At 37.0% G+C, this 20,152-nt stretch overlaps 1 protein-coding gene across 6 annotated transcripts in view; it reads right to left on the bottom strand.

The window, feature by feature from the left end:
* Window positions 1-20,152, bottom strand: part of LOC124303059 (carbonic anhydrase-related protein 10) — a 91,648-nt gene that overhangs the window by 49,367 nt on the left and 22,129 nt on the right. For all 6 annotated transcript variants that reach the window (XM_046759801.1, XM_046759803.1, XM_046759802.1 and 3 more), the window contains one exon: window positions 677-724. In XM_046759801.1, the coding sequence (XP_046615757.1) occupies window positions 677-724 (48 nt within the window). The remainder of the gene's footprint in view (window positions 1-676; window positions 725-20,152) is intronic.

Raw genomic sequence — 20,152 nt, 5'->3', positions numbered from 1 at the left:
CCACCCTCCTCCCAGTTTTAATAAACCAAGGGAGAAAAATGAGGGAGCCGCGGAGAGGAGGGGACGATCGGGTAAGATGGTCAAAATATATCTATACGTACATGCGAATGTGTATATACATATAGGTATGCATGTATACGGAAGGAAGGAAGAAGCGGAAAAAAGAAGAAGAAGAAGAAGAAGAAGAAGAAGGTAGAAACAAAAGAAAAGAAAACACCGAGAGAGAGAGAAAGGAACATTTGTACATGACGGAGATTAAAAAATTCTCCGGTACATGTGTATGTATATGTATATGTATATATTATATATGTACAATATACGAGTAGGACGATGTGGGGGAGGATCGTAAGTTTAAATTAAGAAAATTAAGAAATTTTCGACGGAAAAATGTTGCCCCTCTCCTCCCCCTTTCTATTCTTTTCACTTTTTCCTCATTCGGCAATGTAATAAACGCGCGTGGTAATGTAATAGTACTTTGTGTATATGTATCATGTATACACGTGTATACATATACAGCCACCCTTTGCAGGGTTGAAAAATTCTTTCTTTCAATTTCAGTTGTTGCTTTTTATTTGGGTTGCTCGCATTTTTTTTTTTTTCTTTTGAATGATATTGTTCGCGTTTCCGTTCCGGTTTTTTTTTTTTGTTTCTTTTTTATTGTTCTACCATGACATACCTGATATTCCGTCGTAGGTCCACCATTCTTCCCAGCTGGCTTGGGACTCTGAAATCAGATAAATATGTGATTCTCATTAGTGAATGTCGCGTGAAATTGTAAAAATCTCATAAATGTAGTTAGAAAATTTGTTCTTTATATTCATATATATACCATTGCTTTATATTTCGAACAATAGTAGATATTACGGTTTACTGCGGTTAAAATAATTTATTTAACACTATACCGGTCACTCAAAACTAATCAAAGTATTGTAACTTTTTTTTTTCGACTCACGATGTGAAATTTTTACTTTTTTTACATACTGCACAACTGACGATATACCGAAGGAATTGAAAAACAAGAAAATTTCGTTTGAATATGAATCTAAATTACTTGGCTTAAGCAAGAAAATTTTCTTTCAATCCGATAAATTTTTGTTTCGAGCTGGGAAAACATTCCAACACGTTCATATATTGAAATTATAAAAGACATTTTTTCTGGTTGTATTAGCGTGATTTTTTGCACACCGTTTTAATAGTTGAGAAGAAGAAAAAAGAAAATCTGCAATCGATATGAGGGTATAAAACGAAAAGCGAAAATGGTGCGGCGAAAAAAGTGGATGAACCGATAGGAGCGTATACCTATGAAGCACCATGGGCGCATAATTTAAGTTTTCATCTTGGCTCAAGAAGAGCAGCAGCAGTCGGAGCTGCAGGAAAAACATGCGATTTAAGCTGAATTATCAATTTCTTTTTCACCCTATACCTAGATATAAAACCGGCCGTCTCGCTGGCTGCGCGATAATACAATTTTACAAGAATACAGCTGAGGGAAAAATGGTTGAAACGATAAAGAAGAAGAGGCGAAATACCTCCGGAGCTACGGGAATGAGGAGGAAAACAGGGCGAGGAAAAGGAGGGGAGGGATAGTATAATGAGAGTTAAGGCGATAAATAAACAGCTTTTAATAATTCAACTGCGATACATAATTCAGCCAGCCCTATCGTCGAGGGGGATGGTTGGAGGAAAAAAGAGGGGCTGAAAGAGAAAGAGAGAAAGAGAGAGAGGGAGAGAAAGCAGGCTGCTCTCGGTCTCGCTGGAAAATTACAATATTTTTATGGCCTTCAATCTGTTACGACCACTGGCTGCCGAGAAGACGAGGAGGAGAAAACCTGCGGTAAGAAAATGAGAATGGGAACGAGAACGAGGAATAAGAAGCCGGCTGAACAGGGCCGCATTATGCGAACGCATAGAGCGGAGAAAGGGGTGGGCGGAAGATCGAGAGAGAGAGAGAGAGAGAGAGAGAGAGAGAGAGAGAGAGAGAGAGAGAGGAAAAAATTGATATATTGATATATGATGATATGTTTCATTTTGTGAGTGGGGGTAAATATATAGAAGGATCAGTTGGTTAGTAAAAGAGTCACAGTGTCGAATTTTAAAAGACGCGAAAATATATGCAACAGAATTTTTTCAATGTCGAAAAGTCCAAGTGTAGAAAAATCAATATGCAGAAAGATGAATTATATAAAACCAGAATATAAAATGGTTGAAATTCGGATATATTTTTACATTCATTCTGACAATTTTTTATTTTGGTCTTTCTACGTCCTGACTTTTCGATTTTGCGGCCTTTCCATACTTGAAAAATTGTATAAAATATAATTTCACATTTCTAAAAATCGATATTGTGAAAATATTTTTTCTCATTTCTCGGTATCTTCACCAAAATCCTTTTTTTTTGCTATCCTGTGAAAAAGCTCTCGACAAGTTTCAAGCCTGGCTAAAGAACAATAACACCGCCGCAGGGTTTTTGATGAGATAACGTAAGTAATAAAAAAATTGTTTTTTCTTTCGTTCTGTTTTCTCCTTCGTTAATGAGGAGGAGAAATTTGAGGTGGAAAAAATAAAACGTTTTATAAAGGAAGCGGAGGTTGCGGTGCGGCCCGTCCCTGCGGCATGCGGATAGCGGAAAGCTCTGCCCTCGTTCGCTGAATAAATTTACGTACGTTTTATGAAAATTACCGCCGTTGTACAACCGCGCAATACCTGACGTATTGAGAGAGACGAAAAAACGAGAACGCGGGGAGAGAGAGAGAGAGAAAGAGATACGTATACGGTTACCAATCACGCCACACGAGGTGATAATTTCTGGCTAACATAAGTGCCGTAGTTGGCGCGTTTTTTTTTTCTTTTATTATTGTTTCAAGATTTCGTACATTTTGAAATTTTCTCGAATATTTTCCAAGTCTTCAAAAACCGGAATTACACGTGTATATTTAATTTAACAAGTTATACATAACTCGATTAATTGATTTCCATGTATAATATACATATATATTTACAGAAATCAATTGATCACATTCGATATGAGTTTATTTCAAGTATGAAAAAATCAAATCCATTATACAATTTCTAACCGATTTTCAAGCGAATGAAACGAAAAAATAAAATAGTACTACACTAAAAACACATCATTGAAAAAACTAGACTTTTCTTACTCTGCTGTAGCAAGAAAACGAATTATCTTATCGCGCGCAATTTATAAAGTCCATACATAATTTTCAGAATTCAACAATGTTCACCTCTGCCGAAAACCTGAATTTATATTTTAAATTATTCTAACGGTTCGGAAAGTTAGAAAATCGTGAAAGACTTGGTAGAGGAGAAGACAGTTTTTTTTTTCTTTCTAAACACATCATGTCAGTTTATTCAAGTTGTTAAATTTTTTTGAACCTATATAACATGATCACCGACTTGAAAAATGGTGACAATGTATTTTTAAAAAGTGTTTTAAATATTTTTTTTTAATTCACGAATTGTTTTAATCAGAATAAATAATTATCTATATCAGTAAAAAATGGTGACAATAGTTTCTTGACAGCGCTTCAATTGTTCTAGATCCGTTTTTCTCATAGTCAGTAATCGTTCGTCTTAATTAAGGTGAAAAAAAAACATAAAATAAAAAAACACAACAACAATTGGTTAAAATTGCTTTTTTCACAGCGTTTCGATTGTTTCCAAATTTTGTTTCCCATTTTCATAGTTGCGTTAATCATTGATCCGAAGAAATCTCATGTCAACGCCAATTTGAGAAAGAGAGAGACAGATAGAGTGAGAGAAATCTCCGGAGGAAATGATTACACATGGTAAATAATACCGTGCATGGAAATGTGAGTATAACTATATCATGTGTGATTGGAGGGTGCAGTGGATATGGATATATTCGTTTGGAGCAGGGTTCGCGGGTAAATGGGCGAGGTGAAAGGAAACGGTTTTCCGCCCCACTCGACGCCCGCGTATAACGCGACCTTACCCTCGACCCTCGAGTGCGGCCTACCTGCCCTAAGCACGCGTAACACGTGTGTTACACGCGTGCAACGCGGACACGGCTACGCAAGCTTAAGTGGCCGAGTGTCGTCAAGTGCTGCACAACGAGTTCCTAGCACTCTCGAAACTCTCTGTTTACACTACATTGGAATATATTATACGCTGATATACGCGGATAAACATGCGTGAAAATAAAAAGATAAATCGAAAAAACTTTAGGCCACAACCGATGCTTCCAAATACCAAAAATCAAAAATCATCGGGGATGAAAGCTCGATCAAGTTGATTAATCGTCAGTTTCTTTGAACGGAAGCTAAACTTTGCCGTGAGACTTGCTCGAGCGGACATTCGAATTTTTATTTTTGGAAGAAAAAAAAATAGAAAAAAAAATAAAGGTAAAACGTTAAGGGGTTACACCACCCTGAAAATTTCTAGAAATCGATTTTTTTTTATCAAAGTTTGAACCCTGAGGACAATTTTCTGCTGAATGCGAAGTCTGTGCGTATGAGAATATTAACGAAGATGTTAATTTTTTTTCTACCGCACTGTGCGGCGCTCGCTCGCTGCAGGTGTTAAATACTGTAATTATGTGGGTGACGGGTTGTTTAAAACCTTCAGGGCAGTAATGGACTTCAAACCGTGTGGTAACGATTTGGAACTAAAAAAAAAAAAAGGGGAAAAGACTCCGCAAGGTGAAAAAAGATAATAATACACTAAATAGGCGGTAGAGGTAAACTTACAGGAAAGTTAATAGACGAATTGAGCGTTTACTGTAGATTTTCGATAAGAAGCAATTGTAATTCCGTAGAAGATATGAGAAACGCGATCTGGTCGACGTTTTATCCTAAATCTTCGACCAACGAACAACCTGAACGCGAATTTTGTCTGCCCGGTGAAACGAGTTGGCGTACTTGGCGAAAAGCGGAAGTACAAGCAAACTTTCACTAATATCAGCATAAATCTGGGCTTCGTAAAGATGTACAAAAAGCAATTCGCCCTGTTTACGAAACTCTCACTGACACAGAGCATCTGCTCGTACGGTGTTTAGGACAATATAATAAAAACTGTAACGAAAGCATATAAACGGTGCGATATGAAAAATCGTACGGAAAATAAATGTCAACATCATGTGCGAAAGTAGTTGAAATAGCTGCTTACATCGCTACTTGTATTTACAATGATTGCTATAGTAATATTTTATTAATATTATACGTATTAAACACAACCATCGGAGCAATTGTTATGATTGTAATGCTGTGCATTTAACCTAAGTTAACAAAATATTTTCATTCTTTTATGTTTCGAGCGAACCGTGAGGCCGTTAAGAATTCCGTAGATTGGCGACGGAAAAAAAATTGATGCGCACGGAGGTGTGTATAAATATTTTTAAATTAAAAAAAATACATTTAAGAAGCTGAAAACCTCTACTAAAAATGTGTAAAGATGGAAATAAAAAATATGCATTAGTTAAGCTACAAAATATTCATGAATACCGAATCTCATTTCAGCCTCTCAGGATGATGCAACCCCTTAAGTGATTGCAATTGTTAGACCAGAATTTTCATTTTCGTTAAATGTTGAATCGACGAAACGACGATAATCAGTGTCTACGACAGGGTGAAATTTTTTTTTTAGCAACAAAGTGATAAATTTCAATTTTAAAAATGTACCGCACGATGTTATTATACACCTGAGTCAGAGCCACGAGGGTTGCAGGTTTAAATACACTTTTCGCGTGTTTTTCATTTCATCCGAATATATGTAAGAGGGAGAGAAGAGGAGGAGTTTCGACCCCTCGCGTGCGTTCCCGTAATCAGTTAATTCTTCATTGGATCGTTATAATTTAAATTTATTCCCTCGAACCATTACCAAGAAAAAATATCCTCCTTCTCTTCGTCTTCTTCTTATCCTTCTTATTTTCTGCAATATTCCAATGACGCGGCTGGAGCTCAGAAAACAAAAATTCGTAACAATATTTTCAACTTCTTCCCTCAGTTCGTAATAATTCCTAACCCACTCTTGGAAATTCAAATGAATGAAACAATCGTGTTGCGTAGGATACTTGTACTATATTTGACCATCAATTGATCCAATTTGTGGCCACACTCATTGCATGTATAAATAAAGGCCTGATCACGAATCTCATAAGAGTATTCGATCGGCTTTGACCGTCGTAAAAAAGAATTATGAAAAGAATTTATCGGTCTAAAGTTGCACCGATATTTACTTGAAAGATGGCTTCAGTGAATAAATCAACAATCGAATGGGTTTCCAGTACCAGAAACAACGGAACCGCCTTTTATGTCTGACCAAAAATGGCTGCCTGGTCTGCACAATGTACAAACGTCGTTTCTAGCCTCAAGATAATTTACACCTGCAGAGGGTGTAAGAAAGGTTCGATTTACCCCCGAATATATTGCATGTTCCGTCATATTGCTCCGTTTCTTTTCATTCGCTTTCCTCGGAGCAATTCGCAGCAGAGATTTGACGAAAGAAGGGTGGAAGGGATTAAGAACTACCCCTGACCACTGCGCAGTTCTAGACAGAGTGGGATTTTCTCTGGATGAGAAACGTGGAGAAGAGGGAGGCGGAATCCTGCAACGACGTCGAGGTGAATAAGGGAAAATTAGAGAACAGAGAGAGAGAGAGAGAGAGAAAGAGAACAAGGAAGAAGAAGAAGAAGAAGAAGAAGAAGAAGAAGAAGAAGAAGAAGTGGTTCACCGAAGTCAAATAAGACGGCGACTCTACATGCGGGCGGAATTGTAAACCGACCGTGGAAACTTTTCCGAGGTGGTTGGCAGCCCTGGTGGGGATGGAATGGGAGAATAAAGTAGTAGAAAAGAAAAAGCGAGAGCCCGCCGGTTCTTCTTTAAATTACATTTGGCCACTCGTTGGCGACCCTGCCACGTCAGAGTGACAACTCGTTTACCCAAGCCGGTGACCCTATTTTCGGTCCCACGTTAATTTTAAACGCACGTTCCTCAACGTATCCACGCCGCCGCTCCGATCTTTTCGTCCCACCGCTGTCACCTTTTTTTCTCTTACGGCTGATGCAAGCCGGTTCGGTGCCTCAAAATTCGCTTCCAAACAGCCAAAACCTGTGCTTTGATTGTCGTGTTTTTTGACATTTGAGAGACGATTGATCACGAAACAAACTGACGAATGAAAAAAAAAATAAATGAATAAAAAAACTGTCCGTAAATTTAACGACGTATGTAAATCAACAAACGATTAATTTCAATCGATTTCGTAATTTTTCTCCTCATCTTCTTTATCCCTATTAAATTCACTGTAAAGAAAGTGACGAATAAAAAATGGGTTAGTCGTTTGAATTTTTAGAAATCAAAGTTTTCGTTGGTTCTTTCAAGCTTCGTGATGTGATTTTTTTTTTTTTTTCTTTTTAAGTACATTTTCACAATTGTATCCGCGGAACAGATAGAAGAGGATCAAGATCCTGCTTTGGGAGGAAGTTTTTGATTCCCCGCAAAATTGTCGTGGAGTCAAATTTCTGAGAGAAACCTTTTTGTCGATATATTATAAGTGAGCACGTTTTTTCTCCTGTTCTTCTTTACCTTCTTATTCCACGTTTCGCGTCTCTTTCTCTTTCAATCTCTAACTCTCTCTGTCTCTCTCTCAACGTGTTCGTCTTTTTCTCCCTCTCGAGGTCTCAATCATCCCCTAATTCTCTCTCCTGCAGGCTACCGAGGGGTGAAAAACGAGGTATTGCAGCGGCGGGGATTCCCGGGCGTCGAGCGAACCCTCAAGTAAACAAGGGGAATAGGGTAAATAAAAAGCAACCACACGGGGCTCGCGAGGAGAAAGGGGTCGAAGGGGGATGAAGGGGGGTGACGGTATGGGGGTTTGCTCGCCTCCCGAGGCAGTAATCCGAGCCACCGGCTTTATAGTTTTGTTTATTTCAAACTACTCGCTCAAGTTCCTTCCTTCGCGGCTAATTCACCCCCGAATGAAGAATCCCTTTTTGATCCCTTATCGCGTTGTTCTTTCTCTTTGTGTCTGGAGATTTTATAATTTTCCATTGTTTTCGTAAGAATCAAAAATAACCAAGAAATGTGAAGGTAAGTAAAATTGAGAAGAATTTTCCCTGTCGGGACGAATTGGTTTGTAGACCGTTCAAATCGAAAGTTTGAAAATGACGAAAAATCGTTCAAAAGCATCCCCCGCGATGTTATTTGCGCTGGTCACAGTGAACATCGAGAAAAAACATCGCTTCTGTATCCAATTCAAATGAATCTAAGCAAATTCGAATAACTCGAGCTGAAATGTCAAAAGTTAGAAAAAAAAGGTGAACTTCGGTGTTCAAAATAATTAGTCTCTGGTGTTCTTGATCCGATTTTCATGTTTTTGGGGTCATTTTACTCGTTAATCAGATGCCTACGAAGTATCACCAAATATTTATACCAACGTACTTATTGTTAGACAAATCTGTTTTCAGTAACTCTGGACAAAACTGTAAATAAAAAAAATAAATTAAAATTTCAAAGGATCTTTGGAATTCTCTTCATCACTTTAAACTTTCTCATTATGTAAAATATTTTTCCAAAATCTCGATATCTTAAACTTGAATTATTGGAATTTGCTTACAAATAGTTTTATTTCTGTCTAGTATTAGGCAGAATTGTATCATTTGTCTTCACTATCACAGGCGTAAAAAAAGTTGCACACTTACTTTTTTCCATCTTCTTTTCACAACTTTTGATTCGTGCCGATTCATCCTCAACCGCATCAAGATGTAAAAATTCTTATGAATATCTTTTTATTCTCATCTGTTTCAACAATATAATTCCCCTGCTTTATCCCCCTCCCTTTCATTTCCTTCCGTGAATTTGAACAAAAACGGGCAATTAATTTGTCAGGTCAAGGTTAATCACCCCTCTCGGAGCAATTCATCAGCAGCGGCAAGAACAACGACACAACAACAACAACAACAACAACAACACCCAATGACGAGGTGGTTAGATAAAATCGGCACGGTGGTCGGGCTTTTTTTTTTTATTTCTTTTTTTGTTCCTTTTATATTCTCACTCGGAGAGTGTAAAGAAGGTAGACAAGAAGGTAGGGAATGAATTTTTGAGTCGGCTCTCCAAGGCTCGAAGCCTGGGATTCAGGATTCGCCGGACTCCGCAGGACTTTTAATTGGATCGCAATCTCATTTTGGCCGAGCAGACCTTTTTATCTCTCCACGGCGCGGATGCATCCTTCCATCCGTCGTAAGTCCTTAAGTCCTTTCCTTCTTTATTTCCTACCGCCTCCAAAGTCTTGGGAAGGGATTTTCTGCACGCGCCTGATCAACGAGCTAATCAAGACTCGGACTGATTACTCATTATCAACACGAGAAATACGATTTTCCGGATCAGTAAAGAAGAAGAAGAAGAAGAAGAAGAAGAAAGTTGAGAAAGAATAATTCATTTCATGCCGATAAAATTTAATCGCAGATCATCCCAACTTGTAACTCAAACATCTTTGAACAGAATAACAATCAATCCTTCGATCACGTAATAATCGTTGCGACAAAACTCGGTTGAGTAGATCAAAATAAAAAAAAAAAAAAAAACAGAGAGAGAAAGCAGAAATTTACCGCACTGTTGATTAAAATTTCCCATTTCGATTGGTATAACGTTTCGTAATTTGCAAAAGCAAGAATTACGTCCGAAAACGGTTCAATGGAAGAAAAAGAAAAAAAAAAAGAAAAAGAAAAACCTTCGATATAATTTCCTGCGTCATAAAGGCAGTTATAAACTCTGCAGACGCTTGAATAAATTATTTTACATTCGCGTATATTCAGGAGCGAAAATAAAAAGAAAACTGTTGGGTGGAAAAAAAATTGCAGTAAAAATCGGAATTCCTTAAATACCGGATATCCCCCTTCGTTGAAACATTATATACAAAGTTACATGCCTAGTTTATGGTAACGTGCATATACGTATGCGTGTAAACGGTGTATTATATCCCGCATCCGACCAAACGTGGAGTGTAAAAACGGAGTTGAGGTCAGGCTAGGAATCTTTGGAATACGCGGTTTAAAATGCAAAACCGTGAAGCAGCAGCAGCGGTGCGGAGTGGCGAGTTATTACACAGGCTACAGCGGATAAAACTGCGGTTATTTCAGAACGTCGCATTTTTTTTTTTCTTTTTTCTTTTTTTTCTTTTTTAATTTCTATAAATTCGCGGTAGAACGAACGTTTGGTGCACGCGTATAACCATTCGCAGTGGATACAAAACGAAAGGTGGAAGAGAAACGCGAAACAAAAACGAAATCGGAAAAAAAACGAAAATCTGTTTTCCGTAATTTTTGTTTTAGTTAAACCCGCCCCCACATTTTTTTATTTTATGTCAAAAAAATGTTTCCTCTGTTTACTATACTCGCCCTTTTTTCCCCTCCTCTCCGGCGTATTTCATGTCCGTACGTGTTGTAACAACGCAACGCTGCGCGTATAACATACTGGAAAAGGAAATATGAATGATAGATATTTTTCACTCAACATATGATGCATGATGTTGTTTTAACACGCTCGCACGAATCTTCTCTCTACCTTTTTCGATAGAGTTTTGTGCATATATTATGTGTAATAATTACACGTATTATAATATACATATATTATATATATATATTAGGAAGGTTCAGAAATGAATTTTTATTTAGATTTCCCTCTCCGCCGAGATTCTGGCAATCTTTCACTAAAAAATAACTCACGCGAAAGGGTTGAGCGGAAAAAAAAATTTTTTCCTCTGCTCAAAAACTTTGAAATTTCGAAAAAAGACTGTTTTCGGGAATTTTCAAATCCTTTGGTGGGTATATTTTGTACCACGAAACAAAAGTTTTTGTCAAATTTTCGAGGCGTGCGATTTTTTTTTTAGTACGGAAAAATGTATGTTGAAATTCATGAAACTAAGTTTTTCAACTTTCGAATATTAACATTTGAATAAGTTGAATAATATTAGATTAAAAAAATTTATGTTGAAATCCGTAATAGTGATTTTTTTAACTTTTAAATATTAATATTTGTCGAAACGACTCGCTCGCCACTTATTGTAAAATGGTTGTACTAATTCAGCAAGCTTCGCGGGTATGCGCACAACAATTCACCAACGTTTCGTCGCGATCGGACGATTTGTATATTATATAGAAAGGCGTATGGAACGAACAAACGAACAAACAAAGAAACATTCAAATTTCAATATTATACATACACCTATTGTAACGCGATTTTAACAGTCTGTTCTGCCGTTGGGTGGTTACGATGCCAGGGGAAAATACAGGCCGAAAATTGTTGGCAAAACTATTTTGGAATGTTTAGGAAACTATGTCACACGTAACGACGCGACGACAAGGAGAATTTAAGGAGAAGGAGAAGGAGGAGGAGGAGAAACAGGGCTGCTTCGTAACCTCGGGGAGAAATAGGGGATGGTTGGGTAAGCGTACGGCTACAGGGTGCGGAAGGTGCTCTCTCTCTCTCTCTCTCTCTTTCTATTCCCCTCCCTCCTTCTCCCGCTACTCGATCCGTAATGAGCGGCTAATTATCAGAACCACCTGAAAACTAATTTCAACCATGCCGCACATGCAACATCTAGAGGGATAAATTTCCTCGATAGAATAATTATAATATAACCGCTGCACGAGTCACGTTTGAATACATAATTTTCGGTGTATTCTTTTTTCTATACTCACTCTATCAATCTTCTATTCTCGATATTATTTTGATCATATATGTATTTAATAAAAATTCGGAAGAACTTGGAATATAGAAGGTTTGCGGTAGAGAAATTTCAAAATTGCGAATTTACGATTTCTAGAATTATATGATGTATGTATACTGTAGATAGTTGGTATGTTAAAATATACAGAACATTTGGAAGATTCCGTATTTTCATTTCATTCTACATCTCGGAATTCTGTATGTAAAATAAATTTTCGCGTATTCGAAAATTCGACACCGTTACATCCTTTTATTTTTTAATCATCCCACGTTTTTGCTTTGACGATGTATGAAATAAGAATATACCTACAAAGAATTTCATTCGGAATAATTCTTTTCTCTCTGAAATAAAATTAAAATCTTTCGATTCGACAATTTCTTTATAACATTGCGCAACTTTATCCACATTTTCACGAATGTATAAAACACCAACTTCCGAATTTGTTCGTATAACAAAAGAATACGATTATTTTTCAACAACGACTTCGAATCAAACGATAAAACTCTGTTTGATTCGATGAAAATTAATTCCAATCCGTTAAATTTTCATTTCATGCCACAAGATTAGAACTAAAAAAAAAAAAAAAAAATCCGCGTCTGAAAAAATCTTTTTTCTGAGCGAAGGATCAAAGTCGAAGCGAAATCCGGTGTTTTCGGTGGCCAGACCGAGGATGTGGATCCCGGTATCCTGCAGGAGCAGCAGCAGCAGCGACCAAAGTCGGCCAGAAGCGTGCTGTTTGAGTATTTATGCGACGCATCAGCATATTAAATTGCTTCGCGTTAAAACCGACTCCTCGATCCCCCGCCTCGCCGGCGGCATCAGTGCATGCAGAGAAGGCTACTTCTAAAACGGCGGAAAGCTTTTACACAATATTAAATTTTCGGCCCGCGCAGGAAGAGAACCCCCGGCAACCCCGGCAACCCCGGCAACCCCACCTGATACACCCTTCGACCCCCGCCCCGGGACTTTTCAGACATGCACATGACAGACAGAGGCCGCATGTCACTGTTCGGATTTTCGGACAAGATTTTAAGGGTGGAGTCCCATATTTGGCTTCCGAGACTACAATTCCTTGGGGATTTAAATGAAATTAAACTGTGCGGTCAATAACTTCCGAATCCGGGTATATTTATTGACAATTTAGGTGTTGAAAAAAAAAAATAAATGAATAAAAATAACCAGAATTTATTGAACGATAGCTACATGCGTACGAACTGAAATGTTGTTGTTCTTTTTTTTTTATTTTTCAGGCTACCAAAAGTGAAGTGAAGAAATTCTTGATACCAGTGGTTACGCTCAGGCCGAATTTTTCATAAAGATAATTGCATTTTTAAAAATTTTTTTTTCTTAATACCTAATTTGTACACAACAATAAATATACGCTAAAAATTTGGAGGTAATTAATTAGTCGTTTTCGTTTTTTTTTTTTAAGTCCCAATCAAACTCTCGTTTCAACGGACAAATATGGGACTCCGCTTTTAAGAGGGAATTTTTTATGTTAATTGTTTTTTTTTTTTGTTTTTGCCTAGAAGCTCACTTATCGAAAGGAACGTTCTTTTCTTTTTTTTTTTTGAAACAAATTGAAATAAAACTTTTGGCCAAGAACAGAAATACTCTTTTTAAAAGGCAGATTGGAATTAAAAGAAAAAGAAAAACATAAAGCAAATCATTAATCCAGTTTTTAAATTTTGTTCCATTGCGCGTTTATACTTCTCGCATTTCGTCTTGTGTGTACAATTGATGAAAGTTCAAGAAACGTTGATGAAAAAAAATTTTTAGAATTTGTCACGTTCACGAATGACTTATAAACGGACTGCGGAATAATTTTTCCAAGGAAGGACAACGGTTGTTATATTGTATCAGTTTTTTTTCAGTTTTATTTTATCATAAGAAATTTTATCCCCAGCTTTAGTCTAGAATTTCCAAAGAATACCCACAATTTTTCAACCTTAACTATCCTAGAAAAAAATGTAAAAAATGTAAAACTGAAACAACAACCAAACCCCAATGTAACATCAGCGTTACGTATAAGGTTTAAGAATTGTAAAATCGAACAAGCCGTTAAGAACCATGAAAATTGCAAATAGAAGCTTAACATTAAACTTCGGGACTGATTATATCGCCTATTCCCTCCCCATCCGAATAAAAAGAAATTCGTTAAGGAAGTCGAAAATCCAGATAATATGAGCGATTTTTTCAATCCTTTCTCAAACCGCATCGCCGACGATTCAGTGATAAATCAGCGGTTGGGTATCTCGCCTTAATCATGCAAGGGAATGGCGTATAAAAGGACAGTGAAAGCGCAGCACGTGAGGCATTCCCGGCAATGGCACTGAATTTAATTAGTCACCCTTACGTGTCCCGTGGTATTTCGTTATATATTTCGTATACGGTTATAGTGTAAGGAGGGAAGAGGGGCGGAGGGATCGAGGGGTGGAAGGATGTAAGGATGGGATATAATATCCCGTGCGGGTTGTCGCAGCGTCACGAGGAGGAGCCGGGGGCATGGAATATTATTAAATTGTCAAATGGTGCTCAGGGTGTTGTTCCTCGCATGTTTTGGCCTCAAACACAAGCTAGTCTCTCGCCTATGGATTACGCACACACACACACACATATATATATAAATATACACATGTATGTATACATATGTCACGTAAATGCAACACCTAGTCGTCGTGCCTAGTTATAGGCACAGTTCGCCACCGTTATATATACGACCAGACTTGTAATTAGGTCGGTCATTCGCAAAACTTTCGTTATACGTGCGTGCGGGGGCTTATACGGTGTAACACAAATACGCGCAATGTTAACCCGAATTTGAAATTAATTAACATGTAATCAAAGCTCGCTTCTCCGCTCTTTTTTTGTTTCTTTTTCCTTTTTTTTTTTATATACGTCGTTTAATCTGACGAATTTTTTTTATCTCTCAATCTCTCGCCGTTATCTCATCGATATATCACTTGTTAAACGTCAACGTTAAATTTTCATAGATTTGATTTCATCGCTGTATGTTGTGTAGTTGACAATGATAGTTATCGGAAAACTGTACCAAACCTTTTGTTTTTTCTTCGTTTTCTTGGCAGAGTATTGTAACGTAAACGAGTCTGAAATGAAGCAAATTCCACAAATGCACAAACACGTACAATGAAAAAGAGATGATAAATAGTGTAGGAATTAATTTTGTTTGTGTTTTAATCTTCTATCGTATTAATTTTATCAAATTAATTAAAATTAATGACGGTATTTTTTTTTTTTTTTTTTTGCAGAATATCGTGAGACGAATAAGGACGGAACGGAAAGAAAAAGAAAGAAAAAAACAAGAAACATTTCAACTTTCGTGAGCTATTCCCATTTTTTGTAAATTTTTTTTTCGTTACCGACTTCTCTCCGTTTGCCGTTTCGTTTACCTTCGCTCCTTGATTTTTTCTTCTTCGTCTTCTTATTTATCACCCCCTCCCCTCTTCCCCAAACATACCAAAGTACGAAATCTTCCTGACTCGTAGTCGCTGTCGCCGCATGCGCAGCATCCGAATGTTTTAATCTGCTAAGTGAATCGTGAGACCGCAAAAGAAAACATAAAATAAATTCATTTATACGGTCACTGCGGTATGTATAAACTTATATATACACATAAAACACCCTCGCAGTTGTCCGTCATCTGAAGCACAAATTTTTGAACCTATGAGTATGAGACGAAAAATGAATACAAGTGTTTAAGTAAACAACAATAAAACTGATTGAGAAAATTTGAATGAAGAATATCGAGAGCCATTATTTACGTTTATTGCAACGTCTAACTTTTTCAACAATATCCACGTGACTTCTCGCTGCCCGTCATTTTCCGTTCCAACTTTTCTGCACCGAGATTTTTTTGTCGCGAAATTCAAGCGTCGGGGATCGAAGGTTTCCGGTTTTTCGAGAGGGGGAATTAGTTTACCGCGATAATAGTAGTAGCGTAACATCGGTGGTTGGTGAAATTAAGTAACGGTCGTACGTATACGTATAGTCGCACCGAAAATCCTCGCAAGTGTAACAACAGTGAAGAACTAAGTAAAGCGGAGCGAATGTAGAAGAACGTAAAAGGACAAAGTGAAAGAAAAAGAGGAAGGAGAATTGAAAGGAAGAACGGAAGCTGAGAAATAACAGAGTGGAAAGAAAGAATAAAAAGTATCCCGATCCATCTGCGGTGATTTTGTAGAGAAATAAAGCTTCGTCGAATTTATCGTCACGCCCGTTGCCTTTTTATTTCAAGAACTTCCTTTTGTCCCCGATTATCGTGCGTATAATATCAATGAAATGCCGGTGAAACGTAGGCGTCGTCATCGTCGTCACGATGGTTAATTTTCGACTTCCCGAAAGTGAAAATTTTACACCCTCTGCAATGAATCGCAGGTCTGCGAAGAATTGGAGATGAAATTGAAAGTGTGAAGAATGCGAGGGAAAGAAAAAAAATGGGGGAACGGAAGGAGGGGAGAATTTTATATTCTATGAAAATTATTAGGATCCAAAATTCTCCGGCTTCTTAAAACTCCGTTCGGTAATTTCGTTTTTTTTTTTTTATTCAATCCGCTTCGTCGAGATTAACCTGTTGATTTAAAAACTTACAAGTTATCGAACATTGCGTGCATATGTATAATATGTTCTTTTTAATCACGCCAAAATATTTTATTTCTTAATAAAAAAATAAAATGAATACATGGGATTCATATAACACGCGCCGTCAGGAAATTCCTTCTTCTTTCTTATTTTGACAAAGGCAACAGCCGCTGTGGTTAGCGAGGCATAACAACCGGGGTCAAGGATGTATCAGATGTACAGTCAGGTGAAAAAAATATCGGAATAGAAAAATTGTGATGCAAAAGCGACGAATGAGTGGCTGGATAGAAAAGTACCCCCTTGGCAGGGTAAAAAAAAAAAATGTTACATCTACGAATTTTTATCGAAACAGTTGATCAATCGAGATGAAGTACGTTATGTGTATGTGATCTGTGTTTATTTTACGTAAATTGTTTATCCCGTGATTATAACTGACGAGCTGATTAAAAATTCACCTTCGGGCAATGTCTGTAAATAATTCATTTACAAGATGAGGGGGAAAAAAAAAATTACCTTACGATTTATAGAAATCGATTAAGCGGTACGGTGTGTTTTTTTTCATCATTCGAAAAATTCAGAGTTCAAAAGGAAATACCGTTCTTGTTTTGTCGTGTTTTTTTCTCATTGTATCGTTCAAATCAAATTAGTTTTTAGCTTTCCGAGCTGCCAAATTTTCGAGTGCAAATAAATGCGATTATCACGTACGCGTAGGAAAATATAATTTTTTCCGGGGGTTGTTTTCCGCCTCGACTGTATGCCTGATAGATCCTTAACAAATTGACGTGGATAGTTTACGAGGCTGTTTGATTTGATTGAGCGGGTCGACAAGGAAGAGACAACCATACATAGCATCGCAGCCTTCACACGTACACGGATCGGTATATATCCTATCTATTTAATGTTACAGGGCGCAGAATAAGGGGCACGGCGGCGATGACGCAATCCGGCTCGTTTATATTCCTTAAAATACCGTTGGGGGTGGGGGGCGAGGGTTGAGATTACGGGCATACGCTGCTCGAAGCCCAGGGGTCGAGGGAATTTTTGATTCCCAACGCCGGAAGTTTCAGACCCGGAAACAGGAAGCCAAACGAATGATTCAAAGCTCCTGATTTATATTCGTTACACCTGCTGTTTCCTCCTTTCAACCCCCAAAACCTTCCGAATTTATCATCAGCCTCAAGCTCCCGCGTTTTCCTTTGATCTGCGCGTATATTTTTGAAGCACAGATTTTCATGTATTATATATATATATATATACATGTATGCATATTAGGGTGTTTCAAAAAAAGACGGATTTTTTTTTTTTCTTATGGTGTCCAAAAATTGATAGTATATCTAAAAACAAAAATTTTGGCGCCAATATGAGCTCTTAATATCAATAAGAAGGTTTGCCTCTATCCATTTCTTTATTTTCCATTTAAATAACGTAGGAAATTTTTTTTTCATTTTTGAATTCTTATTACTTTGGAACGGTTCCTTGTAACAACAATCTGGAAAAAGAGGTTCGTAGGAAATTTCACGCTCTACAAAAAACGTCTGAAGATCAAAGTTCCTCAGATCAATCGTTTCAAAGATATCAGCGATCAAAAATAACACTAATCAAAAATTTCAAATATTTTCCAATAAAACTATGTGAGTTAAGTATTGAATTAATTACTTTGTGAGTTAAGTATTGAATTAATTGGCACAAAAAAAGTTTACAGTCTCAGGTTAACAGAATTAAAGTAATTTTACACAAAAAATAATATAAATATGGCATATGATATTTTTTGTACCTTTTGATGACATGATTTTATGGTGATTAAAATGCTTCACAGCTTCACAAAAGTAAACCACAATATTTTGTGATAAGTCTGGTATTTTCGCTAATATATAATCTCGAAAAAAGTGACTTATTACATGATTTTAACTTTAACCTTGAATCCGATCTTTTCATCTTCTTTCCTTCTTCAAACCTTTTGACTAAAACATTTTTCACTCGCACTTTTGATTTTCGAGATATTCGACTGGATTGTTTAAAATAAGACACCCTGTACATATATTACTGTATATATAAATGTATAGTGGAATGGAATTACTACTTCGGACACATGATGAATAATGTGTTGACCGATCGGCGGATATATATATATATATATATACATACGTATGTGTATATGTAACAGCCTGAAATAGATTTCAGCCAATAAAGGGCAAAAAGCGAACGCGACTGCAAAGGACAATTCTTTTCGCTGGGGTTGTGCAATTTTCATTGCGTAACACACTCGGCAAGAGGCTTTACCGTAAATAATACAGATATACGTTATACGTACGTATAACTGTATAGTATATAAAACGTGATAAACAATTTGGGCGGTAACGGTTTGCTCCCACGCATATCGCGTATGCATTATATGTGCGGCATGCATGGTACATGCGACTCTAATTACGGCGGCTAACCGTCGGCGAGAGAGTGAGAGAGAGAAGCGGATAAAATAGAAGTTCGGAGTAGAAGCAGACAAAGAAAAAAAAAAAAAAAAAAAACCGGCTTCGAAAAAAGTAAGTAATCAAACAAACAAGCAAACAAACAAACAAACAAACAACAGATCATGATCGTTAAGGCAAAAAGCGAGGCGGGTGAGTAAAAAATTACTATGCATTAACAATACGCGTGTGTTTCTAGGAATATATATATACATCCGTATCTACATGATAACCGTATGCATGGATTGTAAATATGCGTGTATGTAAATGAGCGAGGAGTTAATATCGTCGGGTGATAGCACGGAGTGGAAAATCGATCCATCAATTTCGATAATGCAGCTCAAGTATCTAATTCCGATAATACAATACCATACAATATACCATGTATATAATTTGATGTACGTATATGCGTGTGCGTTTGTGGGCGAAGAATGAACGCACGTAAGGTCTTCTACATAGGCATAAATGTATGTAACTGTATTATAAACGCACGCGTAATGGACATTATATATATATATATGTGTATATAATACATTACATAATACATTACATAATACGGAAGAGCCGTTCGCTTAGGGCGTGTCTGGATTTGAAATATGAATGTTGGTTTTTCTCTTTTTTTATACCATTTTTCTTTTTCTTTTTATTTCCCACGTTTTCGTTACTCCCTTTTGGCATGTCCAAAAGTCTTTACATGCACGTTGTACGCGTATATAACATGTAAACACGCAGGAATAAAAACTACTTTCTTCTTAATGTAATTAGGCCGGTAAACGAGAAGTGAGAGAAATAGTTAAAAACAAAAAAGAAAAATGACCGAACCGACGAAAGAAAGATAGGAAAAAACCTCAACAATAATTATCGTTATTATATATCTAACAAAAAATTGATAGAATAAAATTGAGATGAATCGTTTCGGACCGCTCAGTTATTACAATAATATTCGAGTGTACAGAATCCAAAATTTTTTATTCACCAGTTTACTCGTCCATGTTTCTTTTTCTTAAAATGATAGAGAAGAGAATTAAAAAAAAAAAAAAAAACAATCTAAAAACAAAAGAAACGAATAAAGAAACGTAAGAAATTAAGAAAGAAATTGAATATTGAAATAAATCGACACGTGCAAAATTTTCAGCAAAGGGTGTTTCAAAGCGTACGTGCAATTAATTTCGCCGGAACGTGAAGGCTTGAAATTTATTGTCCAATTATAAACAGCTCGGACCTGTATAGGTACATATAAAACACGTATGGGTTATACGAACGAAAGGGTTTTTCCTGAAACAATTCTCAGGGCGTCGTTACGTAGGAACGTCCGTACGAACGAGTTTAAAGGGAAAATTGGGGATGAATTTCCGCAGGGTTTTCGAGGTTTCCGTTTCGGTTCGGATCAC

This window comes from Neodiprion virginianus, chromosome 4 (genome assembly GCF_021901495.1).
Source record: "Neodiprion virginianus isolate iyNeoVirg1 chromosome 4, iyNeoVirg1.1, whole genome shotgun sequence".
Taxonomy (NCBI): Eukaryota; Metazoa; Arthropoda; class Insecta; order Hymenoptera; family Diprionidae; genus Neodiprion; species Neodiprion virginianus.
Note: the sequence above shows the minus strand (reverse complement) of the source record. Positions and strands in the feature narration are given on the sequence as shown.